Here is a 27884-nt window from a genome sequence, read left to right on the forward strand (position 1 = left end):
CGTACGATCGATCTGTCAATGTCTGATTGACAGATTCGAAAATAATACAATTCTAAAACTATATTCTTTACTTTTGAACGACTTATCGTAAATAGTTACGGATTCCTCTAAGCTACAGATCACTAAAAACGTCCAGAATTGCAATTTTCCTGTAAGCTTATGAAAAGTTGTAGATTCTCTTACAGATTAAAGCAGAGTACCATTTTATCTAAATAAACTCATCTATCACAAAGTGAAGGTAATTTATTGAGTTTTAAAATAATTCACCTTGTTATTTGAAACAATAGGGAAATCTATTATAAGAGATAATCCAAAGAAGGAGAAGTTCAGTAACTTTTCGTGCATTGCCATCATGTTGAAACCAATTTTCATCGAAATTAATCGGAAGTTGACTGTCGGAATAATTTGATTTCGTAAAAGCTTTAGATATTTGGCAGCTTTTAGGTTACCATCGAAGATAAATGGCAGGATGATATATTTTCCCAGATTACCTTTTGTGGATACTGAGTACACACACAAATCCTTCGAGGTTGATTTTCCTGAGATCAATATCGTACAACAGATATTAGGGTTATGTTTTCTTTTTAAAGGAAACGATGACTCGTCAGTAAATGGTACATTATATTATACAAGAAAGGATCATTTCCATTTTATTTCTCCATTACGGTTTCATAAAATTCCATATTTTTTTTGTTAAGAAATCTCCCGAATTGTTGGTGCAGCATTAACCGTTCCTTTTCAAAATACATAATCCAAACAGAAATTTCATACATGTCAACTGCACTGATTTATCGAATGAACAAGGTTCATTAGTTTTAACAGCGGCACAAACGTCTGAATCTGAATCTTTATTCAGACGATTTTTATTAATGGATTTTGGTGGTTCATGAATATTTTTGCATTTACGACAAATTTGTACACATCCACATTTCTCAAATTTTGCAGTAATTCTAAAAACAGTCGGCCCATCATCAAATGCAAAATGTCCCTTGAATTTAATGACCACCAAAAAACTTTTAGATAATTTAAGTTTTCTCACCAATAGTTGACATTTTTCATTCAGCGAAATTTCATTTTCAACCGATATGGTCTGTACATCAACAAGCGCTTTGCTGCAGTGCTCTTTCACACTGGCTGATTTGCCATCTCTTTCTTATACATTTGAAATCTTATATTCCGAACCTGTATATGTACTTACTTTCTTCATATGAACTGACGATGAAAACTGATACATCTTATAGAATTTATTACACGTGAAGTGATACGGATCTGGCGACACTACCTGTTCCGCTTTATAATCTGATTATGTATATCCCTATAGCTGCAAAAAAGTTTTTCGCGAATATGTTGGAAGGTTAAGAATTTATTCTAGCAGATATTTAATGGCAGCGAATTTTTCTTAAATAAGCCTGTTTGCAACAGTCGAGAATTTACTCGAGAATTCATGCGTCGTGAATCCTTTACAGTTACTTCTCGGCTATCACAAACGGGCTTTACTCTCAGTTATTTTATTGATTTTGCTCGTTTCAAGGCACAGCTTCACAGTAGCAGAATGAAGCATGATTATATCATACATTCAAATGTCTGAATTTTTTATTTTCGCATGTTTACAGTGGTGTGGCACGTTTGCGAAAATTCCGTAAAAATCTCACCCCAAGTCTATATTGACCATTTCAGATGCACCTCCAGAGCTAGTATTTACAATTTTACTGAACCAGCTACTGTCCCAGCGAAAATTAAATCTGAAATTAACAAGAATACTTCTAACAAATTGAACATATACCAAAAAGTCTTGCTGGATTCGAAAATAACAAATTCTACATATAAATTTTCAAATGAAAACACGGAAGGAATGAATGAGTATAAAAATGATATGGATACGAAACTCAATAATAATGAGACATCTTCAGAAAAGAAACAGAACGTTTTAGAAACAGATTCGAAATTATCTACAGTAGTACAAAAATTGCCTGATAATAAAGATTTAATTGAATTCAATAAACACTCAAACTTTTTAAACAAAATAATTCCGTTTATAAATAAGGACGACATTTCAGTGATTAGTGACATATTACTCGCAGATAATAGTAAAGACCTTATTCGGTTCGAAGATGTCAAGGCAACCGATCAGATCAACGATAATGAAAACTTCAACTCATCTTTGAATTCGTTAACTTCTGAAAATTTTTCCTCACCAATGCAGACAAGTACAGATATGATTTTGGATTCTGAAGTTTTGTCTACAGATATTGCTTCGAATGATTCACAATCTCCAAAAAATAAACAGCCTGATATCCCCAAGAATAAAAATTTTAGTTATATTGCAAATTTTGCACATCTGAATGAGTCAACGGAGTCTTTGTGCAATCCAAAAAGCGATCAAAGCTTACTGAATTCAGATGAGAGTTGTGATAGCTCACCTCTACATAAAAATAAAAGAGGATACAGGAAACAGAGGAAACACAAGAAGAAGTACTTTGGAGTTAAAACACTTCAGAGTATTTTCAACAAACATGACGGATATTCTGATGTGTCAACAACAGCATCTGATTATGAGGAAGAAAAGGATAAGACAGCCGTGCCGGAAATCCAGAAGGACAAAGAGAAATCCGAGGAAGAAGCAGAAAATTCAACCATTTACAAATGTAAAGCAATTTATACAGATACAAGTCCGCAATTCGAGGAGAATGTTCACAATATTTTATCGGACATCTTCATAAAAAATTTCCCCAATACACATGTTGAAACAGTTGTTCCAAATGTTCAAAAACCGATCGGTAGTAAGAAATATTTCAGTCTACATGGGCAGAATCTGCGTGTGGGTAAAGCTTTGAGGCTGTGCCCCAATGAAAATATCGATCTAGGGAACGACCAAAGAAAAGAAAAATTGTTGGCTAGGTATGTTTATAATTCGAATGTAAGTTGTGGGGATGGGGTAGGAGATCCATTCTTTGGAACTCCCGTGTAATTATGAGTTTGTTAGTAATCCCTGACGCATATAGCCACACCGGAATTTTATATATTAGCCTCATACGAGTGGTAGCGTTAGAACTTGTTTCAAGTTAGTCGCTTCCGTTGACAGATAAATGAAAAAATTTCAAAATATTACTTTTCATGCAACGGTGCACCTTTGATATTTCACCGCAGCTCATCCCATTAAGCAGCATTTTTTCCGTTATTATCTCATTGTTCTTTCAAGAAAAAATTGAGATCGAATTTTCCTCATACTGAAGATCTGAAAATTTTTCCTAGAACCCGAGACATCAATACTTTCTGGATAATCTCTCATTAAGACTCATGAATAGCCGAACCACACATACTCAGTCTCAGATTTGTAATTTGAGCTTTCGAGAAAAATATGTAACTGAAAAGGCAAGCAACTTCACCTTCATGATCTTCAAATGTTTTCATGACTCAAGTTTATAATAGTATTTGCGAAACTGATATCTACTGAATTTGTCCTCAAGTTTGCTGGTCCATTCTTTTTATCCAAACCTTAAAAAGTGTAGTGGAACTGATTCAGGCAGTATGGAGATATTGTGCTTATGTTGGGACCGACCAAGTTGGGATTAAATACTGACCTTTCATCATCGACGTTTGAGAAGGGGCGATTCATAATAATTAGTTTCAGAGCTGTCCACAATATATTTGAGGATAATCTTTCTTCTATGTATCTCTCAAACTCAACTCTACCAAAGGACATTTCTAGACTTCTTATCATCTGAAACCATATTATGTACGATAGTAGACGGAATTGAACAACCTCATCATAATAATTTCAAACATACTCATATGTTGCTAAGAACTCGATTTCAATTTAGGTATCACGAGAACAAATAATTTAGTTTAGAAGTAAAAGCTAAAATGACCGAATCTGTGCATGTAGCAGAAAGAACCATCTCATAAAGGCCTGGTTGTACAGCCCTAAGAAATTACAAGTTTGTTCGCACCTTTCTTTTTTTGTCTTGTTGTAGATTTATTCCCGGGAACGGGATACAGCTATGAATGAATGGTTGTACAGTTCAAATTCGAGCCGGGTTCAACTTTGAACCTACATATTTTCATAAGACATATGCTCAAATATTTTGTGCTTGCTGAAACCTAGTTTTCAGAGCTTTACAGCATCTTCAGCGATGATAGTAGTTAGGGGAAGCGTTCTTTGTGGCATCTGGTATGAATCTCTGGAGGATGAGATTCGGTTAAGGCAGCTGCCTCCTCTAGAGACTCAATTCTTTAAAAACTAGCCCTAAGGCTCGAAAATCTCAATGCTTTGGTTTAGGGAGAATTCACCACCTCCCCACCATAGCTCAACGGCTGGTTGTCTTGCTGCCCTCCCCTAGCCAAACGGCTTACCACGCATTTGGATGGTGAACATGCAACATTTTTTATTTGAAGATTCTGAAAAGATATCATCTATTAGGGACCTTGCTAGGTTCTGCCGAAACTTGAAAGCAAGTACAGTGTAATGCAAAGGTTAAAAAAGCTACCACTTTTGCGCAACTTGGCTATACGCATTAGGGCTAAGTAAGGCTCATTATAATCGCTTTATAATAAGGAACGCGAAGCAAATCTGTAATTCTGAGAGTGATTTTTCTATTCTAGATGAATAGAGTTATTTTTCCGAAAAGATAAATGACCGGATCAATAGCTATTCCACACAGAATAATCGATATAGATTATTCTAGAAACAAATCTTCGAGGTGAACAGATTATTTTTCGAAATCACCTTGAGAATTGAACTCAATCACTGCAGAATGCTCAAATCTGCCGGAAAAAGAATTGGTCCCAAAATGGGATGCTTTTTTATCAGTTGCTTTAGTGAAATCCAATATGCGGTCACAGTCTTCTAAGATGAGAGATGATTTGGACTCACTTTGGATATTCTATCAGATATATCTCGATTCCCACAATGCGAGAATACAGCTGAGAAGGGAGACATAATATCAAAGTATGCTTTCTTCATCCCTCTGATAGCATTCAGTATATAATAATCTTGAAGAACCTTCCATTGGTAGTTGGAAATCCCTTTCCGATATCCTTATTTCTCTCGGATGCTTTAATTTTTATAACATCGGTAAAACAAGGAGTTCTTTATTAGCGACACCATACTCCCAACCCAAAGATTATAGAGTTAGGTTAGACCTAATCTAACTCTAGACCTAACCTAACTCTATAATCTTTGCATACTCCTAGAGTCCTCATATTATCATGTTGATTGCACGATAGTTTTTTTTTCTTCAAATCAAGAGATACATACTCGAACATAGGCTCTACCGAAAAGTATCGGAAATCTGTGTGGGTTAATTGTTGCAATCTCCGCTTTTGATAACAAGTGTCTCACAGAATGTCAGCCCTTGATCAGAAATGCCTTCAGCATCTAGTGTATCATAGGCATTGTAGATTTTAAGGGGTGTTGTGTTGCACTTCCTTAAGATCTAGCCCTATCAGAACTGTTTTCGCCGCCATGTCATCTACAGTATCTGGAATGGCTTCAAGGAGTTTTCTTCGTTCCTACAAGTTTCTCGTCTAAAGATATTTTTTGCGTTGGCGAGGCAGTGCCATCAGGTGATCTGCCCATTCTCACTAGGTGCTTCCTGAGGTAACAATGCCCAGTAGGGAATCCAGTAAAGAGATGTAGCATATTTTTGCTAATATCCAGATACTTCCTAGACCCCGCAGTGTTCTCAAGGAACTTCTTGGGATGATCCATCCTCTGAAGATTCCGCCTAAGTGTTTCTCTTTTGAGATTTTTCCTCCTCCAGCAACCCCTTTCCTTCTTCTTTCCTCACAAGAAGTGTTGGCATCTTCATTACCTTTGATTTCCAAGTGACCGAGAACCCAGACTAAACAAACGCTGGTATTCTTGCCCCCCAGAGCTTCATAAGTATCCCTTAAAAACTCATAAAATAATAGCATAAAACATGAAAATCACAATGTGGTACTCATGAATTATCCATCAAATCACACCAGAGATGGCAATTACATATTGATGTTCTAAGAGAAACACAGGAATTTTTTAAAGAAAAATCTTCAAAAATTCTGATCGCGATTTTGACCGTGCACTACTTGCACTGTGAAGCGATCATTCAGCAGCCTTCGAAGGATCAAAACCTGGCTAAGAAGTCGACCCCGCAGTCGACTTCGGTTTGGCGATGATGAGCATTCATCGTAAGGCCATAAGTGAAAAGTTTGAAGACTTCAACAACAGAATTGTTGAAAAATTTGCTAAGAATCCAAGAAGGTTGTGTTTTGGTTAGTTTGAAATATTTATTCGGTTGTATTCCGATATGAATTATGAAGTACTGTAAACTGATGAAACATAAAATAATTTTTATTTCATTCTACACTACCTCCAGTTCGTGACTTCAGCCTAGCGGCTTATTTCTATTCTGATTTTTTTTGCCACGAATGCTCCACAAGTGAATTCCAATCCACATGAACTGATTCATCACTCCTACATATTGTGATGCTTCATAACTGCAGCATCGATTTCGATCCTCGTGGAATAGCCTTTGAACAAAAAAAGAATGAAAAAGCCGCTTGTGTGACATAATTAATTAATCAAATAACTAACAATGGTAGTCAGGAAAATATACACTTATTTAACCCAAAATTTCATCCATTTGATCATACTCCTCTTAATCAGAAATGAATATTCATTTTAATTGAAGATTTTTCATGGAAAGTAGCGGGTTGAGGACCCTGAATAACCAACCACTTTTTTCTTTACTGAATAAAATGAGGGGAACAATTATCAAAAGCTCTATCATTGTCTACTTTCAGTACTTTTACTTCCTAACAATAAAATACTTTTGGAGAGAAAAATCAGTCTCAGAATGGATTCATTTCAAGCCTTAATCATAAGTGAATTTATTATTTACGGTTTGATGTAAGTACACCAATTAACATACCTGATTTCATGAAGAAATAAAAAACAATGACTCAACTGATGGGAATTTATTGACCAACATAACTTTAAATTGTCAGCTTACTGTTATTCAAACCAACTTAACACAATTGGCTCGAATCTTACGAACCAAAAAATGTTGACAGCAAACCTCGCCCACTTTAACCTCTTTTATTTTGCTTCAGAAAATATTCTCTGAATACTTCTTCCCATCCTATAGGAGATCTATTCTGAAAAAGGGCATAGGTACCTACTTTTAAATCATAAAAAGTTATTCACTCTATTTTAAGCATTTTCTCAAATTCAAAGTGATTATCTTAGTGAACTATTTTTAAATTTGAAAATATTTGAGAGTGTATTTCTAATATATTCCAATAAAATAGTAATTGCCATAGGAATTTTTCATGAAATCAGATAGTAACACACTTCAGAATCATACATGGTAGGTATTGATTGGAGTTAATTGCTTAGAATATCTATACAAAATAAAAATATATTGAACTAATAATTAGAGAACCGAAGTTTTATAGTCTGATAGCTTAAGTATTCATATTTTTGTAAGACATTTTAGCACTAGACTTTTTGTTTGAAGGCTGAAGAATTATTTTTAATCTTAGAGAACTTGAAATTGGTTGTGAAATTCTTTGTTTCGGAAATATTATGGAGTAATAAAAAACGTACATGCTCAAACGAAACTATGTTATAGTTCAATACAGAAACAATAGATAAACTTCGAACAGAATTTTTCGAAAATTGAGAAAAATTTATTAATTTATCATTATTCAATACATTGTAATAATGAGTTTTTGGCATGCTTTGGATAACAGTATTGGATATTTGAATCATACTATGTTGATATGTTGATCTTTCATATTTTTTCTTCTGTCTGTTGTTTTATTCTTGTATATATCAATATGTTTAGCACTTGAAACTGCGGAGTAGAAAGACTCATGAATTTATAAAAATTATTTTGAGTTCATTATATTTTGAAAATATTTTTCAAAAGCATCAATTTTTATGCATATATGATCCTCGAAATAAAAAATTTGCGGTAGCGAATACCTCATTGTAATTTTTGTTTGAAACTTGAGAATTTATCGGTTTTTAAAGAAACGTTCGTTAAATTTTATGTTATCTTGGTGTATCAACTGTTATTTTTCATTTAAATATAAGTGTAAAAATCAAATTATTTATTAATGTTTACTCATATTAAGCACTCAAAATATCGTTCATTGCAGTAAAAATTGTTATCGTTAAAACATATCTGTGGAAATAAATTTTGCGCTGCAGAGCTTATTCATTTATTTTTAATGTTGCCCAGTAGACCGGAGTTATTTTGTAATTCAATGTTCCCGCGTTGATTTGATTCTCATTGCACGTTACAAGAAGATATAGAGCAAAGGGGGCGGAAAGCTGATGACGAAAATGAGCCTCTTCATTTTCGTCATCAGCTCAATTGACGCCAGTGAACTCTAAAAAGAGTTTTTTAGAGTTCACTGATTGACGCCAATGCGTGCTAGAGTGCAATGGAGGCAAAACCCAGAGTGTCGAGAATTTCCGATCTTGGCCCACTATACCGTATATTCGTGTTCTGTGCGCTGTTCCTCTATCTATAACGGAGAGAACGAAAGTAATTCAAATGCATAACTCCCACCGATAATTAAATCAACAAATGTTACGATTTAAATTGAAACAACAAAGTACTAACGGAAATACCGAGAAAGAGTAGATGGTTTCAGTCTCATTCGACCTCGTCAGAGCAACACAATTCATACCTCGACGAAAATGGTATGAATTGCCGGCCCTCTTTATTCTATGTCAATAGCAGATATGATGTATGAATACACCTCAGCGACATATCAACTATAGCTGCACTATCCTCAATATTCGAGCGCATTAGAGAAGTATACGATAATTATTTCTTGTTAAAAAATTTTTGACAAGTGAGCGATCTTAATCCAAACCTCTTCACTTTAAAAGAACTAGAAAAGGCTGATTGTGAAGCTGAACGTTGGCGATTATAGAGATGTGAATGGTGATCTCCAAAAAAAGGAAGAGTTTCAGGTCACTGCGATATTATTTAGGAGTATAATTAAACCACATAGAATTACCCTAAGGTCTTAGAAGTTAATGAAATAGTAATAAATAATGAAAGTGAATAACACAAGAGAACAGAGAGGACATGATGCCAATGAGGGAAACCTCTGTGTATGCGTGATAGTGTGCTATCGTAAATCATGTAAAAGTTTGAAAACAATTTACTTTTCTATTTGACGAACGAAACAATTGACATGATAATACCCAGATAACAATCACTGAAAAAAATTGAAAATAAATTTTCTACATTTTCAACTTGAAACGTGAAGCAATATGGGATCATATATATGCACCGCTTCTGAGGTATGGCCTGTGGGGTGTCAAATATAAAAACATTTCCCACTTTGTTGTTTATAAAATTGTAAGGTCGCCGAATATTTTACTAAAATTTTCGATACGTTAATATAGTTTGTCGTTACTATAAAAAAATATAATTCCGGATCCAAACATAGGGGCCGCACCGACACCGCACTCAAGAAAAACTTTTTTGTTTGTTTTTATGGCAGTATTAGTGTTGTTTTCAATTTCAAAGGTGCAACTACAATGCCGTGCGGTTCCTACGTCCGGATTCGGCATAAGGTGATTTGAGTGATGATTTAAGGAGTTACTACCGCTTAGAACTATAAAAACTCCAAAGATGCAAATTTGCTGCTGAAAACTTAGTTCTCCGAAACTTTGGAGAGTTTATTCAAAGAAAAAAGGGTACATTTGGAACCTGATGCACCGAACTACTTTTCAATTTTCAAATGAATTATATGCACCAGAAATATAACAGAAGAGAGAATTGAAAAATGAAAAGCAATATTTTGTACCGAATTATACAGTTTTCGAATAAAATTTCAGGTCAATTTAAATTTGACAAAATGCAGAGTAGAAAGTTGCAAAGTAGTTTGGTGCAATAGGCCACTGGTCTAATTCTCTGAACTGTATCAACCAAACTGTTTTCGAAAAAAAGGGCCTGAAAAGATTATATCAATCTTAGTTCAACTTCAAACTCTAGGCAGAGGACTTTATCTTTCTGTTAAGAATAATGAAATACGATTTACAATATATCGATAATTTCAAGGCTACATCCCTTGATATTTTAATTTTATCAACGTAAACGTGAGAAAAGTTCTCATTTTCTCCCGCATCTTAAGTATACACTCTGTACAGATAGCAATATAGCTTTGATTCTATGTCGGGTATACAGTCCATTTCCTATCATAGTTGACCAAGGATAATTTTTACTCTTTGTATACAGGGAAAATCCTGCTCACCTCTCCACTTCTACAAACCTTTAATTTTATGATTTTTCACGCAGGCGCCCTCCTGTTGCCTCGCGACCCAAGGCGCTTACCTACTTTGCCTCATGGATAATCCGCCTAGACCGAATTAGTTTGGCATACATACTTCCAACCTAGTTTGTCCTATGTCAAGATTGTCAAGTCAATAAAAAAGTTTATCCGAACACAGAATAAACTTAAAGATCTATAATCTTTGAATAAACTTTGGCTTTGGCCTAGTTAGGACAAACTAAGAAATAGGATAAAGCAGGTATAAAAAAATTTCTCAACCGTGCCTCAATCCTGCAACTATATCGCTTTCGCTAATCTCCACGGTAAGAGTTCAATCTGTTATATCAATACCATAAAACAAGACTGAAATTTCCATCACTTATCTCTTGCTATAAAAAGTATTTTATCATACTATTATGGCAATATACTGAGAATTTCACAAGCCTTCTATCAATACTCAAAGAGATTTGGCTTCTCAATTTCGATTCAATGTTTCATAGAAGAAGCAAATGGGGATTTTTTGGTTTTTATTATTTTATTAAGTAGAATGGTTGTTCCTTCTAGTTTTGGTACTAATCCCATCCATTTTGTTCTGGAACCCAATGAAAATCAAATCTCAGTGATACAATATATTTACTACAGATACATGGGGAGGCGAGTATTCTTGGAAAATAAAATAGGTTCAGTACGTACATAACACACTTTCATACAATTTACCAAATTATGTAATAGTTATAGATAATACAGTTTAATTTATTCACATGCAGAAGTAAAAACGATCATCCTGAGAGCAGAATGAAAGTTCGTAGTTGATTAGTGGGAAAAAATTATTTCAAATGGATCGAAAAATGAAACAAAATTTTTGGTGACATTTATATACATTTCAAAAATGAACCTAAAAAAAATATAACTGCACAGCAGACAATTAAGAGTCAAGTATATATTATTTACATTGTATAAAAATATTTTAATTTTATGTTTCAACTTCATGGAACTATCCAATAACAAATTGAAATGCATTTGAATAATGACCAATAATTGATATATCAGCTCAGTGCAAGAAATAGAAAAATGAGTTGAATACACTATTGAATCTTCAAAACTTGAAGGGTTCAAATGAATGACGGCCTATGAATACAGTTCTTGCTCAAATTAAGTTTACTATAACGTATATAACATGTTTCTAACGTAAACTTGTTGAGAATGTACTGATATTCTTGTTATAACATTAACTCTTAAATATATGAATATAACATAGGATCATTATTCGCGGGAACCCCTCATTTAATAGAGTGAAATATTTTATAATTTTCTATTTTTGAGAACCTTCACAGCATGACAATAATAAAGAAGTAGATTCATCATATTGCTACGAACTGAAATATAACATAAAAGGAACACTTCCAAACATTTATCCTTGATGTAGAAATTCAACAAAGATATAAATGTAATCACAAATCTTTAAAACTTCAATCATAGTAGTTCAATAAAATTTTTATATTTTTCCTTCAAACATGAAAAGAAGAGATTTATAATAATGCCATTCTTCCATAACTTCTCACTCTGATTTTTCAGACATTTCCATGACTTCTTTCAACACAGTGAAAAACAATGAACAGGAAAAGTTTATTTATCTTCAAAAAACGCATTCGCCAAGTCCACCATCTTGGGGAAATTTGAATTTTTTTTATTTAACTTATCCTGGGCCCACAAAATCAGTTTAAGAAGGGTACTAACTTTAGGTGCTGTATTTTCTTGATTCTGTGATTTCAGTATAGCGGCGTTGACTTCACTAGCAATCTGACAAAAATCAGAAATAGAATTAAAATTTCTGAATATTTTTCAATGTCAATTTAGGCAAAGAGTAGGTAAATATTATTATTAATATTATTTAGTTAGAAACCACTGGATAATGATCGGGGATTGGCACTAGGAAATGCTTATCTATGACAGAAAACAAATCTCGTCCACACCAAAACCCTTTGATGCAGTGCCACTCGATCGAACACACCGTTGGAAAGCGTTCGGATGGATTTGGCTATGCCATCCACGTCGAATCCAACGTATCCGAATCTCTATTTACATGTATGTTTGTTGTTGTTCCAACTTCGACGTTCACGAAGGATTATAGACTTTATCCATGTTCCATAGTAAATTTTAACATTTAATATTGAAGTTGACCAGCATTAACAAAGTGTAAAATACTCTGGTTAGAGCTTTCTGCTCCCAATTGAACATCTAATCTAATATAGTGTAGAGTAGATGCAATGGAGTGTAGTGTAGTTAACACTTCATTGAGAATGCAGCTACATCGAACATATGTATTGATGGAATTATATTATAGTTTTGAAGATATTCACAATTTTTACCGATACCACACTAAATTCTGATCAGGAATGCTTCATCATTTAATGTTATCTAAGCTGTATTTTCGAGTAAACATTTTTCAAAAAGATTTCATAAGTTTTGAAAATACTCATTTAGGCTTTGCAATGGCGACGTAACACAAAAAGCCCCGGAAGCGTATCGCTCTTAATTTAAACCGTTCCAATACGCTGAGCGTCAAGGTTTCCTTTCCCTCCCCCCTGATACACCACTGAGTTTTTGAGGCTTCCTCACTGACAGCTGTCATAATTACTGATGTTAGGTTAGTTTAATTTGACAGTTTAGTTTAGCGATTGCGTGAAGCGCCAGTGCGTCAAGCTCATCCTAAAACCCTATCTTCTCTCTTTTTCAGTCATTTTCGGCATTTTCGTAATAAAAATTAGAATTAGTTGTGGCAACGGCGTTATGACATTAACGACATTTCATGAGTGCCAACCTTACTTCGTTCTAGTTACAAAAACTTGAGAAAATTATTTCATGGCCAACTGACTGCTAAAATAAATGTGAATGGAGTATACATAGTGAAAGCCACATAATGGCCAGTGGATCTACTTATTAGTTAGTCAAATTTGTAATACCCTGTATTACCAAATGAAGAGCTGAAATTTGTTAATTCATTCCATTCCATTCAAGTTGTGAATACTAGCTTGAAAAATAGGTAATTATTTATTATTACATTTACCTTTTGTCTGTGAGATGGTGCTAAAAGGTCCCCAAATGGACTACTTTTTGGATCTTCAAAAGCTAACAATGCTATTGATCGTTCTAATTCTGCTAAAACCAAAGGATCTCCTTCTCCTGCTTCACTCAAATGATTTTGAGCAAAAGCAAGGGCTTCTTCAATGAAATTATTCCTGATGAGCTCGATGAGATGCAATTGCTAAAAATACACACCATGTTGAAACTAAACTATAAAGAGATTTCTATATACAAGAACAATGAAAGGAGTTTCATTCTTAGAGATACTATTTAAACTCATTCTTCACCTTACCTGGAGATGAAAATACAAGTATCTATCATTGTCTAATAATTCTGGATTGTATTGGTTAATGAGTACTGTTGCTTCTTGAATTGCTCCACTGAGGATACAGTCTCTAATTTTTATTCTCTCATTTAAAGTATGTAAATCAATGGAAGGCGCAACACCTGATTCCTCCTGAAACTTCTCAGCTGCTTCTTTAAAGCCCTCTGGAAATTAATTTATTCACTAAAAACATTTCGAAAATATTTTTAAACAAACCTGTTACTAAGTAATTCATTATCAATTTATTCATACTCGTTCTGCATAACTCGTTTTCTTCTATTAATTTTGACCACTGTTTCTCTGAATAACTCATTTTATTGAATATGCTTGTGTAAGTCGTGTACTTAAAAGATCAACTTTCCTCCACAAAAAGTACAAAAACAGTGCAGAAATGCACTTTTAGCATTTGACGTTTCGGCAAGTTCTGCTGTCACATCTGTCATCTGCGACGTTGCCTGTTGCTGAACTCACGGTGTAAAATTGTAGGATTGGCATTCATATCAGGGCTGTATTTGCCCCATTTGGTTTATAATGAACTGACTGCCTATTCTTCAGAAAGAATTATTTTCAAACATCTTATTTTAAAAATGATCATCGATAAATTGAAAAGTAGCATTCGTTACGTTCATCTAATAATCAGAAAGTTCAACTCCTAATTTAAGGAAAATGCATATCAAATGCTGGAGGGTCGGAGAGGGTGAAAACCTTGCGATATAGCTATGTGGCAAGGTAAAAACTAAAATTTTTGATAAACCGAAGGTTCAAGTGAAGGAAAACGGAAAATGGTAATCACAAATAACAGAGAAGAAATAGAATGGTAATTTGTAGCGGACAAAATAAGTTTGAAATTAACCAATAGCTCACGTCAAAAAAATCCTGGTGATATGTGGAAGGGAAAACGCTATCAAGGAATAAATATCACTTTGTAGATTTTCCTTATTATTCGGTACGTCGGCTCATGTAGAATCTCCAGCTCAATTTCGTTGTGTTTCAAATTCGAGCCAAATATTTCGAAATCGGCAGGAGCTATACAGAAAAAACAAAGTAAAAATTGAACATTTAACACCCTATAGCTCCATAACTAAGCGCTTGCGGACGAATGTTCATATAAACTTTTCGCCTTAAAAGTTCTCGTAGAATATATCCCCAAAAATGATTGAACTGAATTTTGAAACATACTGTATTTATATTTTATGAAAAAAATAACGAAAAAAGTGTGAATGTCTTGTTGATATATTCATTTCCTATTGTTATAGATAACACAGAGTAGTATACAAAAATGTAATCGGAATGTTTATCAAATTCGAATTTTCCAAAAATCAGTATACTCCATCCACTTTTATTTTGGCATTCGTTTGATGAAAGTGAAATACGATAATACGCACATACATATTTAAATCGAAGTATGCATTCGTATTGGTTCAAAAACTTTGGTCGTTTCATTACATATAGTGAATCATGACAGTTTTTAACCGAAATGTTATAACTTATAACCCATTTCGTTTCAAAAATTTCTTTAATTTTTCATTATCTAATCACGGTGTAGAATTTTTGAAATCAGATTTGTCTGAAGCGGCAACAGCGCATTGAGTGAAATGAATGACACCAGTGGAGTCGTTCAAGGTGCGTGTTAGCGTGGATTTTGTTGAAAATTCAATTATGAAGTAACTTTTTAGTATATTTTTGGGATAAATCTTCGTCCAAAATGGAAGAAAAACCAAAGTACGATTTCGATCGCATTTGTCGGACCTGCAAGTGCGAATCAACTGTCGGTAGATCCGTTTTCGAAACCTTCGAAAATGTAGACAGCACAACCCATATTCACGAGATGCTAATGGCTTGTGCGGCAGTCCAGGTATGTACTACGAATCCGAAAACAAACAAACATTGTCTCAAGTTTAGTGACAGAAAAACAAAATTAACAGGTATTTGTGATATGAAGATCCTGTTTTACTATTATCGAATTTACAAACTCCTTTGTTTGGTGTCATCTTATCAGAATCAAATAGGCTATCAATGTAATCAAAACATTTTCTCTAGAATCCTTTTAGTGAAGGTCAAATCGCTATTAGTTAATTTGAATGTATCAAAATATGAATGAATTGAAAAAAGTTCAAAGATGAACTTTGGATGATAAGGAAGGATGCAATTCAATATTTGATTTAAAACATTCAATAACGGATGTGTTTTGAACATGAATTGATTCTTTACAGGTTGGTAATGACGATGGATTACCTTCTTTCATGTGTGAAAAGTGTGTCCAAAAGTTGCAAGCAGCATATTTCTTCAAGAAACAATGTGAAGCTAGTGATTCATCTCTTAGAGAATATGCCAAAACGATGAAAGAAAATGAAAATGATGTAAAACCATCAGTATCTGGTGAAGTGGATCAAAATAGTTATATTGGTAAACAGAAATTTTATATCCTGGATCAGATATAAATAATAAGTTCTTCTAAGTGAAGCATATGAATAATTTATGCTCTCTTCAATAGTATTGAGCAATATAATCATTTCACATTTTATTTCAGAGAAATTCTTAATTGAAAATAGTGCAAAGCCTAAAGAAGGAGATTCAGATCCTAAGTCAGATTTTATTGAACTTTTGGACAATAATCAGATGGTACTAACATGCAGAGAATGTGGAAAAGTTTTCACTACCCTTGAAGGTCTTAGGTGCCATAAAAGACTTCACACTGGAGCACTTTTCAAATGCAAATATTGTGATAAGGAATATACCCGTCAAAATCATTTACAGAGACATGAAATGTCTCATAACAGAAGAAAAGTACATGTTTGTAGAATTTGCAGTAAAACACTTACCAGATTAGAACATTTGAAAAGACATCTCACCACACACTTGAAAGAAAAACCATTTTCTTGTACAAGATGTAAAAGAGGATTCAACAGATCTGAACATCTAGAGAACCATGTTGCTAGATGTAAAGGGGACAGAATTCACATATGTGAGATATGCAATAAAGGTTTCAATAGAGCAGACAGTTTGGAGGTAAGTCATTTATACCAGCTTTCTCTGAGTTGACCTTCTCAAAAAGAATTCTATTCATATCATTTTGTAGGTGCATAAATTACTACATGAAAATCAAAAACCTGTCCTTCCTACTCTAGAAAATTTGGACAATATAGAAGATCATTATTTTGAAATTGATTATGATGACAATACTGCTTTCTCTGATGATAATTCAAATGAAGTTGATGAATGTTTCGAGCCACAGGTTGAAGTCACCGAAACTTTGGATGAAAAACTGAGGTAAAATTTTTATTCTCTCTCTGAAAGAAAAAGATGTTACATGATGTACCAGCCCAAAATTGTACATATTTTGATTTTTTGAAATCAAATATTAATAATTTTTTGTCAAGAAACTTGAGTTTCTAATATTAATGTTAATAATTAAAAAAATGAAAAAAAAAACAAAAATTATGGTAGGATTCCATTTTCCTAGAGCTTTTCAACGACAACACACATGCTATGTTTCCAATTGAAAACAGGAAATTGGTTGGGGTTGCGGCTAAGAGATCAGAGAAAAATATGCAATTTTATTTCCCAAAAATAAGTACAATCAAACCAATTAACGTGTTTTGACATCTTCATGTTAAGATATTGATTGAGAAACTATTAATTGACAGAAAATGAGGGTAATTAAAAATAAAATGATGGGTTCCAGCGTTTTCATTTTGAGTTCTTGGTTGAAGAAATATTAATATTATTCCAGACTCATGCCCAACCCTGTACTTATAGTCATAGTCCGATTTTTTTATACTATCTCAGTTTCTGAAGGTTTTGTTTTCAATGAGATATGGGCTGGTTTTTGGAGAAAGAATATACTACTCTTTTTTGTTTTTGCCAAGCCTTTGAATAATACTTTTATTTTTCTTCAGGGTCTTTCTGCAAATACCAATAAAACAACATTAATAAGAATCACAAATTTAAGTTCACTGAAACACATCTACTCACATACAACGAGTTCAGTTGCAATTTTGATTGATAATGTATTTTTCCTTTCTTTATTTCAACATTCTACCTTCTACGGTCATATCATTTTGTGCCAGGTTGAAAAGTTTGTTTCGATTTACTACTACACAATTTTTTTCAACAATCCAAAAAAATGGACAAATCTCATATGAAATACATGAAATAAATAAACATATTAAATTTTTTTTTTCAATTTTGACATATAATGTCAACTTCGTAACTAGTTACGAAAAGTAAAATATTTCGCAATTGATGATGAAAAGATACTTGCTTCAATAGTAACAGAGTGGAAAATATTTTTTCATCACTAGACTATTCAAAACGAATCTGCGAGAGATGCTTCTATAGACGTTTTTGCTACTTTTAATTTGAAATCATAGCAACATCCTACTTATCTATCTACTGTTAAAATATTTGTACGAGTCAAAGACTCACCCTGTATATTCAGGTGTTTAATGCTCAAAATATAGTTTCCAATTAAAATGGATATTTACAGTGATGAGATTTCTATGCAAGAACAAGAAAATAAACTTAAGGAGGAATATTCTGATGATATGAAGAGCGAAGATCTATTGGAAGGGGCAAATGGAGAAGATTCTATGAATCAGGATAACATATCTGATGAATATGGAAAAGAAAATGACAATGATAGCGGCGAATTGGATCAAATTTTGAAAGAGGAAAATCATTGTGAAATTGAAGATAGGGATAATGATACAGAAGAAGACTTTGATGAGAAACAGTCAATTCATGATGAAATAGTTGACCATGATGGTAAGATCTTTTCTGAAAACTCTAGGTAGCTAATGCCTCATTATGTAACTCATAACAACCTTTTTTCAATAAAAATTTTCTTTCCTTCAACAATCTTTGGTGATGAATAATGGGTAAAAGTATGTTTCTATTTTCTTCTGTGTAATTTTGAAAACAAAGTTGAAATAGCGGGCTTTAAAAAACTCAGTGTACCTAGTTCATGGATTTTTGAGAGTGTGTTCAGTATTTGAAATAATAAGAACAGGAAATGTGGAATGTAAAAATTCCATAGCCTTATTTAGAACGAATTTTTCCGAACGGTCTTTGTTGAAGCTTTTTGCCGCAACATAAGATGAATGATCCTTCCATTTCTGTTAGATTTAAAACCATATATGTGCAGACGGCAGTCGTACAAGTTCTACAGGGTTATTCATAACGAAAAGGAAATACAGAAATTGATATCTGATACATAATTTTATGCCATGATGTTGCCAGTAACAAGATACAGGGTGTGTCAGTAAAGTTGAATATAGTGATGGCAATAACAGAATACTTTTATTATGTCCAGCCTAGTATTTCTAGATGCATAAATTCCAATTCTAATATGTAATTGTTGTGAAACTTTGATCGCAAATATCTCGAGAACGTTCAAGAATTATTATTATTACTTTTCCATCGAGTTTCTCTACTTATATTTGTTTAATTTTCAAAGATACGATGTTTTGTTCATTCTACACCTAGCGCCCTCCGTAAGTTACATGTCCAGTTTTTTTCGCCCCCATTTGTCGGTTTTCGAGTTGTTACTGCCAAAATTATAATTATAGTAATTTTTTGATTTTTCAAAAAAAACTTTGACACTGAATCTAGTAAACTAGCAACATTTGTATAAGGCTTGTTTCGCGTAAAAAATATAATTAATTATATTTTTTAGAGACTTAATATCTCTAGTTTCTAGATTAATATAAATCCACCTACAGTTCCTTTTCCAATCCAGCTGCTCTTACATTTGGTTCTAAAAAACTTCACTTATTGAAATGAAGCGGTAAATTTGAAATATAGCGGTGGAAGATCTGTTTTTGAAAGATTTAGGAAAATCGGTACTTTTTCAAATTCATTTAACCAAATGAAAACAAATGATTATAGACCCAGCAATCAAATGCTCTATAAAGCTTTGTGAACACAATAATTAGAATTATGAAATTGATATTTATGTTGAATTTTGTCAAACAATTCGTTATAGATCCAGTTTCTGATAGTGGAGGTTCTGAATATACGCCACCTACTAAACCGAAAAAAAGAGGCAGACCAAGAAAGCATCCTCCAAAGCTTAAATCATCCAGGGGGAGAAAATCTTCAGTAAAAAAAATCAAGAAGGAGGATGAAGAATATGGAGAATATTCTTGTTCCGAGTGTCAAGCAATATTCCCACTGATGTCTCTTCTAGAGAAACATGCTTCGGATTGGCATCCAGGAGTATGTTTGAATTCGATTATTAATACATTTTTTCGTTGATTGTCCATTATCTCATGACTCGGCTGACTGAATTCAATTTCAGCTAAAAGTATACAAGTGTGAAGAGTGCCAAAAAAGTTTCAGTCGTCCCAATCATTTGAAGCGCCATCTATTATCACATTCCGAAGACAAACCACATGTCTGTGAAATATGCACTAAATGTTTCAACCGCAAAGATCATCTCAATCAGCATTTGAAGTTACACTTGAAGTCGTCTGATGAAATATGCGATATTTGCTCTAAACCATTCCACCGAGCAGATCATCTTGCAAAACACAAGGCATCAAAACATGGCATTGGACAAAAGGTGAGCTGTTAATAAAAAGATTTTTGAGTGCTCTTTGTGTACAGCCAACAAGAGAACAGTTGCATGCAAAATTAACTTTTATTGAGTTTATAATTTTTTGTACCACATTTTACTCATAATATTATAATTGTATCAAAATGAACAGCCTCTGCATACGCTTTCCCTGAAACGGAATAAAAACTGGAGGCTACATAAATATTAACTGAAGCCAACCAATAGTGAAATGGTTATTGGGTGATTGCCCGTACCTATTTCCGCTATCCTTAGCTTAGTTCATTTGTTCCGTTGTACGATTTGCGAAATCCTCTATTCTGAGAAATAAGTGGTAAATCCCTACATTACTTATTGCGAATGAACCAAACTAATGTTGTCGGTCTGAACGTTTAATATTACGAATGCCCCTTAAAAAACGAATGGCCAACGTTTTCATCACGTTGTAGTTTGAAAATCATTCAATGTTAAAAATATGCTAAAATTATGTATTATGACGTTCCCGAGGGCGCCGAAGAATTATAGCAGAACTCTGCTACGCCCCCTGAGGCATGGCGCTAGGGTGCATTGCACCCCCTGCACCCTACCTGGAAGCGCCCCTATAATAACCATCTGAATATTACAGTACATGTTTAAGTGTAGCAAAATAGCCAACTTTTCAAAATATTTTAAGTATTTCAAATTATCCATATATATATATATATATATATATTATCAAAATCTCATCTACCATACAATGGTGTAAGATTTCAAATTATCTATAAGGTCCTTTATGTTTCAGGTGACAGGTGACAAAAAATTTGATTGTGATATTTGTCAAAAATCTTTCACAACCGAGAAGTACAGAGATGTACATGTGAAAGGCCATCAGGGCATCAAAGAATATCCATGCAAAGTTTGTGATAAGACATTCCTGTCCAAATCTCATCTAAATGAGCATCAGAAGTTTCATAATGAACATTGCAAGAAATTCCTATGTTCTGAATGTGGCCAGAGGTTCATAAGAAATGATTATTTGGTTATACATATGCGGAGACATAGGGGGGAAAAACCTTTCAAGTGTAAATATTGTGGAAAAGGTTTGGCTTCATTCATTTTATGACAAATTCTCAAGTATAATCAAGAACTGATTATATTTTTGACGTCTACAGTATTTGTTGAACATAGGGCAAACAATATAAAATGTTTCATTTCAGGATTCCCTAGAACAACAGATTTGACAGTACATGAAAGATATCACACAGGAGAAAAAACTCATCTTTGTACAATTTGTGGAAGAGGATTTGGAAGGTAATCTTCTCAAAATACTTGCCCTTGAATTTTTGAACTATTTTATTGGCGAAAATATCGTCAAATTTTACTCCATGTCTGTGTTGAGCAAGATCATACTATAGCATAAATAGACTAGGTGTCTGTCGGAAAAATAGTATAATACATATAACCTCTTGAAACTTCCTGTGTGGCTTAATTAGATGTAGTCTACTTGGTTTTTCCTTTGTGAAAATTCTCGTAGTCGTGGTGCTTCTCAAAATTCTGTGAAAGTCGGAAACTCGGATTTTTTTTCATATTCATACGTACTATATTTTTCTGAGGCAATCATGAAAATATTTAAGAAACATGCGCACATCAAAACTACTTGTTTGTCATCGACATTGTTCAAATATTTTGATTTCATGTTTTGTTCATTTTATGGTGAGCCTTGAAAAAGAAAAGGAACCACTGGTTCCAAAATGTTAGCAAAATTATAAGTGATTATTTATTTTCTGTCTAAATTCCTACAACATACTGATGTTAAAATTATTGAGGGGCCTTAGTGTCAAGTGACCTCTACAGAGGTGAACATGCAAGTATGCATATCGGTTTTTTGAAACCAGTGAACTCTGAAAGAGCTGGAACGGCATCTCGATGCAGGCAAAATGAGGAAGACTGAAAAGGATGATGTAGAGCAATCTATCTCTCTCTCTGCGCTCTGTCAATTGGTTTATAACGATTTAAACAAAAACAACCCGGGGCGTTCAAGTGAGACGACTGCTACGTCCGACGTCTGATGCGGTTGTTCGAATGGTTGCCGAACTCTTAGAAAAAGATGGGTTGCTCTACATCTTCCATCTCAATTGCACTCACTTTCCGTTGTATTTCGGTACCTAAGAGGCCCTTCCAGTTCTTTTAGAGTTCACTGTTCGAAACCCATTGATATACACCAGAATTGGTTAATTAAAGCGTATTGAGCTTATTTAAGCGATTAAAATAGGTTTTTGATTTTTCATAAAATGACCATAAGCGAACATGGGGCCGATGGCTCGTATCGTAATTTACCTCGTGCTCGTATATATTGCTATAAACCTAACCATAACAAAACCGTAACCCCATCTAATAATAATAAAATTATAGCATAATAATCATTATCCAGAGTAGAAACCTAGCGTTATTTTTAAACCAATGGGATTCCAGGAATTGGAAAAACCATTTGAATTGGAAGCACTTTTATTGAACTCGTCTCATCAAAATAAATAAATAATTGGCTAAATTGGCTAGTTCGATTAAGATCGTAACACTTGTTGATATTCGTATAAGGGGGTGGTATGCATCTAAATCTCGAATTTTTATTCGGGGCAGGTTTTATGCATTTTAAAGAAACAGATAACACCTGGACAAGGATAAGATTCATAAGAATGATATTGTTATCACTGCCAGAATAGACTTAACATAATTTGAATTTCCTGGGGCATTTGAACTAATCGTTTCCTAAAGTTGAAACCACTTTTATTGAACTCAGCTCGTCAAAATACATAACATGGGACTTTATCATTCGCAATAAGCTTCGGACTTCGATGGAACACTATCGTTTTAAAGTTTGGCATATCTGTTAGAGATGAACTAAATTTAGGTGGAGAAAACTGGAAAGAGAAGAGTTGAGAAATCGTGGACATGGTTAAAGGAAGAAGAAGAAATAATCTTCTGTTTTTAACAATCCATAGCCGGCACGATATTCCGTGCCAAAGTCAAAATTTGAAGCTCGCAAGAAATTTTGCCGACGTAAGATTTCCGTGCTAGACTTGAATATGATTACGACTAGTGATAGAGAACGCCATTTGCTTAGCTTGCAAGCTGAGTGCCACTAGGCCATCGAATTGATTACGCATGCAGCCTTACTGCGTTCTTGTTACAGAAACATAAGAAAATCACTCCATGGCCAACCGACTGTTTTTATGAAAGTGAATGGATTATACACATTAGTATACAACTTTAAGGCCCCTCAATTTTTGTCGGACAATAAACATTTTCGCATTTTGCTTTAATATTTCTATGATGAATTTTACAAAAATAGTGTATGTATGTACATATAATTATTGAAAAATAATCCGCGCGATCGATTTCCAATTTTCAGGAAAACGCGACGACTACAGAAATATACAGAAAATAATAAAGCCACCCAAGAAGTTGGAAAATGTGTATTATTTACAGATTTTCCGGCAGCTACCCTGACTAATATCGTATAATTTTTCTTTCTACATGTTCTTTTTTATTTATGGGGTGATAATGGGCTTCTTGCCTTATTTTTTCAGGGCGTACAATTTAACAGTTCATATGAGAACACATACGGGTGAAAAACCTTATCAGTGTACTTATTGTGAAGCTGCCTTCGCCCAAGGAAATGATTTAAAGGCACATGTACGACGACACACTGGCGAAAGGTTCCAGTGTGAGCTATGCACCGAAAGCTTCCTTATGGGCTACTTACTTACGCAGCATAAGCGAACCGTTCATGGTGAGAATCATTTGGTGTTTTCATAATTGATTTGATAATGGAACATACTACTCATTCACGAAAGAAACCTTTGTCATCTATAAATTCTATTAAGTATAGGTTTTTGATCTTCATTTCTTTTTAGGACTAAATGTGGTTAGTAATATTCGACGTCTTCAACCTATAAGCAAGTTGAACCCTGAAGATCCTAATGAACCCCCACCTATAACTATACCCCTACCAAAACCAGTAGTTCCTGAGAATTTATTGAATAACATGCAGGCACCTATGGCAACTTTAACACCTTTAGGGGCATTGTCGTTTGCCCAGATACAGCATCATATGGCTCCAGAATGATGAGAAATCTCAAGTGATAATGCAGTAGCCACTAAAGGGAAGAATATTTGGAAATGTGGTAAGTTGTGATATCAACTATTGAAGACCTCAGACACAAATAATGATATATCATACCATGTGCACTCCAATAGGGTTTCAACATTTTGATGTATTCGTGAGACATCTTGTACCATCTTTTTCATCGTTCTTCATTTTATTTTAGAACTTAATAATAATTTCAAAATTATAATGAAACAAGCGATTGAAATTTAAAGTTGCGTTATAACAGGACAATATCTGTCAGGTCTGCTTGTTTCATTATAATGGGGAATTCTCCTCAATTTGGGTTATCACTGCATATGCAAGTTTAAACTGAATAAGTATGAGTTTAATTCATGAGGTTTGTTCGTAGAGTAGTTTGCAACGGTTGTGAACTGTACAGAGCAAGCGCAATTCCATTTTAGGGTAGCGAAAATCCATTTGCGCTTGCTCTGTACAGTTCACAACTGTTGTGAACCACTCTACGAACAAGCCTATGATTGTGATTGTGATTTCAAATTCACCGCGGAAACTATTCGATATCATCCTTCAAATATGGGGTTTTAAAATTTAAATCGCTTTGTGCGGAGTTTAAGATTTGGCAACAGCGCATACAAGACAATGAAAAGAACAATGTCCGATCAGCTTGTTTATAAAATAACAGCTGTTGATCTACAGGCGTGTACTTACTGGCGAGCTTCAACTGCAACCGGCCATAAAAATCCCATAAAATTTTACGATCTTCCTCGTTCGTCGCAGACTTCATAGACAGCCATCTTTGTCTATCTCATCAAGATAATGCATTTGTTGTCCTTTATTATCAAGGCATATTTCAGTCGATGTTGCCAGTTTGTACAATTCTCACAAAACGCTTTAAACTTTAAATAACCATTTTTATTTTTCATTTTTAAGTGCTTAAAATAATTTTTTTTGGAAACGGTTGAAATGGTTATTTCAAAATGTGACGTTTAAAAGATATTTCATAAAAAATATATCATTTTCGTCAGAAGGAGTATTCCCTATTATCAAATTATTGTTCAGTTCCAAAATAAAATGAAGAACAGTAACCATACTTTTAACTATTAAGGTGATCCGTTTAACGCTACCTATCGTTTAATTTTTGAGATTTAGAAATCAACTTTTAACTTCCCTTGAAGCTTGAAATTTCCAAAAACAATGTATGACAGGTCCGATCCCAGCCATTCCAAATCCCTACCGAAAACACATAATTTAATTGAGAAACAATTGTACAACTCTACTTCAACGTCACCTACCAGTCTCGATTGTCAATCTAAACAATCCCGTGCCTCGCCCAAACCAATGCACGAAATTTCACAAAAATTATCCCATCCGTTTGAGAAAAACTCTTATAGCTTGATCGCAACGCCACCTACCTGGTTCGATTGTGAATCCTAATCTTTCTGGGGGGCAGCTTCAATTCCGCACATTTAAGTTCATTGAAATTGTTTGACAGACGAAGAGTTTTGTTTCCTGCAAGCAATGTTGTCGCTAGCAAGTGGGACAAAAAACTACCTACAAACCCGTGTCAAACAACAAAACATTCACGATCGGACAAGATTAATGGTATATTGTTGGTTTTCAGGAGAACAATTACCATATTTCGACAAAATTAATTCGTTCCCATTTGAAAAATGAAAACTCGTCATTTTTCTTCAATAATAGTTTTTGAAAATACCAACCTTTTAAAAGTTTTAACGATAGCACATATGGATAGCTCTTGAAAAAAACTATCATACTAATGGTACACTTTTTAATTTTTTCTCAATGAATAAGTCGAAAAATTCAGTGACCCGCTTCACACTGACTTCTTACTGTCATTAATAAAATGATGTATACTCGTTTTTTAAGCTCCATTTGTTTTTCAGATTCTCCCGGACTTGTACATAGGACATCACAAGCACCAATATATTGTACTATTGTTCATATTAGGTTATAATATATGTTATGTATTTTTTGAAAGAGAGTTTTTGTACATCTCTCATATTCTCACTGCGTCTTTCAAATATTATTTCATTCATACTTTTCATATTACATACTGGAAAAGATGATTCCATTTATATTAATCTCGTTATATGACATTTAGTATTGAGATCATTCAAATATTTTGTTGGGAATGTATTTTAAATTTTGCATGCAAGGATAACAATCATTCAGTTCTTATTTTTATAATGTTTTTGAATATGATTTCTAAAACTTACTTATTATTATGTATCATTCCATATCCTAATTCAATATGTATACAATATTTTTTGTGATCACATTCTTACAAGGATAAATATTCCTTGAATTGAATACATTTTTTCATGAGCCGTAAATCAAAGGAATGGAGGGTTCACTTTTAATTCCACTCAAACATTCACAATTTTGTTCATATATGATTTATGTATATTTTTCTTATAGAACTCGCTTTATTGGTACTTTATTGATTTTATTATGCTTTTTCCTAATTTAAGTGTATCTGAATCACATAATTTTCAATAGATGCTCGAAGACTTTGAAGTGTTTAGGGTTAAGTCTAATAAAAAAATTATTTTACTTATCCAACTCATTTTTCAAATTGTTTGTTTTGTTGTAACATAATATTTATATTTTTCAATAGAAGCTTAGAGACTATGAAGTTTCAAAACCAATTAGGATTATTTCACTCTTCTTACATTTGTAAAAATGCAGTTAGTTCCATAAAAGTTAATCAGATTCGCATATGAACAAATTTTTTTGAATCACATTATTCGTCCCTTAAATGATTAATCATTTTCAATTATTCAGTTAATTTGCATCACAAACTGATGTTTCTGGCAATTCTAATTGAACATTAGGTATTCTGTATGATATTGAAATGTACATTTTAGAATTAGAATTGGGCTTTTCTGTATAAAGTTATTTAGTTATAATTGTGATTAGTAATAAACTTTAACAAAACTCTGGACTTTTGTCTCCAATTCACCCAATTGTTGATAATGTGAGATCATAGGCTAATATTCTATTCTATACTTCATTCAAATTTATTTTAGCAGTCGGTTGGCCATGAAATAATTTTCTCAAGTTTTTGTAACTAGAACGAAGTAAGGTTGGCACTCATGGAATGTCGTTAATGTCATAACGCCGTTGCCACAACTAATATCAATTTTTATTACGAAAATGCCGAAAGTGATTGAAAAAAAGACAGGGTTTCAAGAAGTGCTATTTAGAATTCAGGTCCACTCATTCAAATAGTTACACCCTGATATTCTAAAATCTACAATACGTCAGACGGTAGCGAACATATTCAATGTAAGAGAATTTATATAATGTTTCATCTGAATCTAAGCGACTTGTATTTCAGCTGAATATTTCCACAATCAAAAAGATTGTGAATGAAGAGGACGACAAACAATTTCCTTCTATTGGGAGACCCAAAAAAGTGGTGGCATTTGAGAATTCTATGTTTGAGTGAATTAATGCGAAAAGTTTACTACAGGATTTTCGATAAATGTCATCGGACAATAAGTTCCCTA

General features: G+C 33.6%; 3 protein-coding genes across 3 annotated transcripts; 2 read left to right on the forward strand and 1 right to left on the reverse strand.

The window, feature by feature from the left end:
- The first annotated feature begins 1497 nt into the window (after nt 1-1497).
- LOC123312272 (metabotropic glutamate receptor-like protein P) lies at nt 1498-8203 on the forward strand. The gene is made up of 2 exons (XM_044896611.1): nt 1498-2898; nt 6784-8203. Exons 1-2 carry the CDS (start codon nt 1604-1606, stop codon nt 6797-6799), a joined length of 1311 nt encoding a protein of 436 aa, XP_044752546.1. The 5' UTR covers nt 1498-1603; the 3' UTR covers nt 6800-8203.
- A 2694-nt stretch (nt 8204-10897) lies between these two features.
- LOC123311956 (glucose-induced degradation protein 8 homolog) lies at nt 10898-14119 on the reverse strand. Its single transcript, XM_044896096.1, has 4 exons — nt 13907-14119; nt 13658-13854; nt 13349-13546; nt 10898-12081 (listed from the first exon to the last, which is right to left on the reverse strand). The coding sequence occupies exons 1-4, from the start codon at nt 14001-14003 to the stop codon at nt 11908-11910; spliced, it is 666 nt and encodes a 221-aa protein (XP_044752031.1). The 5' UTR covers nt 14004-14119; the 3' UTR covers nt 10898-11907.
- A 1157-nt stretch (nt 14120-15276) lies between these two features.
- Nucleotides 15277-27314, forward strand: LOC123311476 (zinc finger protein 492-like). Its single transcript, XM_044895490.1, has 12 exons — nt 15277-15545; nt 15904-16096; nt 16221-16699; nt 16770-16960; nt 18180-18457; nt 19677-19909; nt 19992-20255; nt 21028-21325; nt 21443-21536; nt 23813-24015; nt 24140-24409; nt 26256-27314. Exons 1-11 carry the CDS (start codon nt 15396-15398, stop codon nt 24349-24351), a joined length of 2595 nt encoding a protein of 864 aa, XP_044751425.1. The 5' UTR covers nt 15277-15395; the 3' UTR covers nt 24352-24409; nt 26256-27314.
- Nucleotides 27315-27884: the final 570 nt, after the last annotated feature.

This window comes from Coccinella septempunctata, chromosome 4 (genome assembly GCF_907165205.1).
Source record: "Coccinella septempunctata chromosome 4, icCocSept1.1, whole genome shotgun sequence".
Taxonomy (NCBI): domain Eukaryota; kingdom Metazoa; phylum Arthropoda; class Insecta; order Coleoptera; family Coccinellidae; genus Coccinella; species Coccinella septempunctata.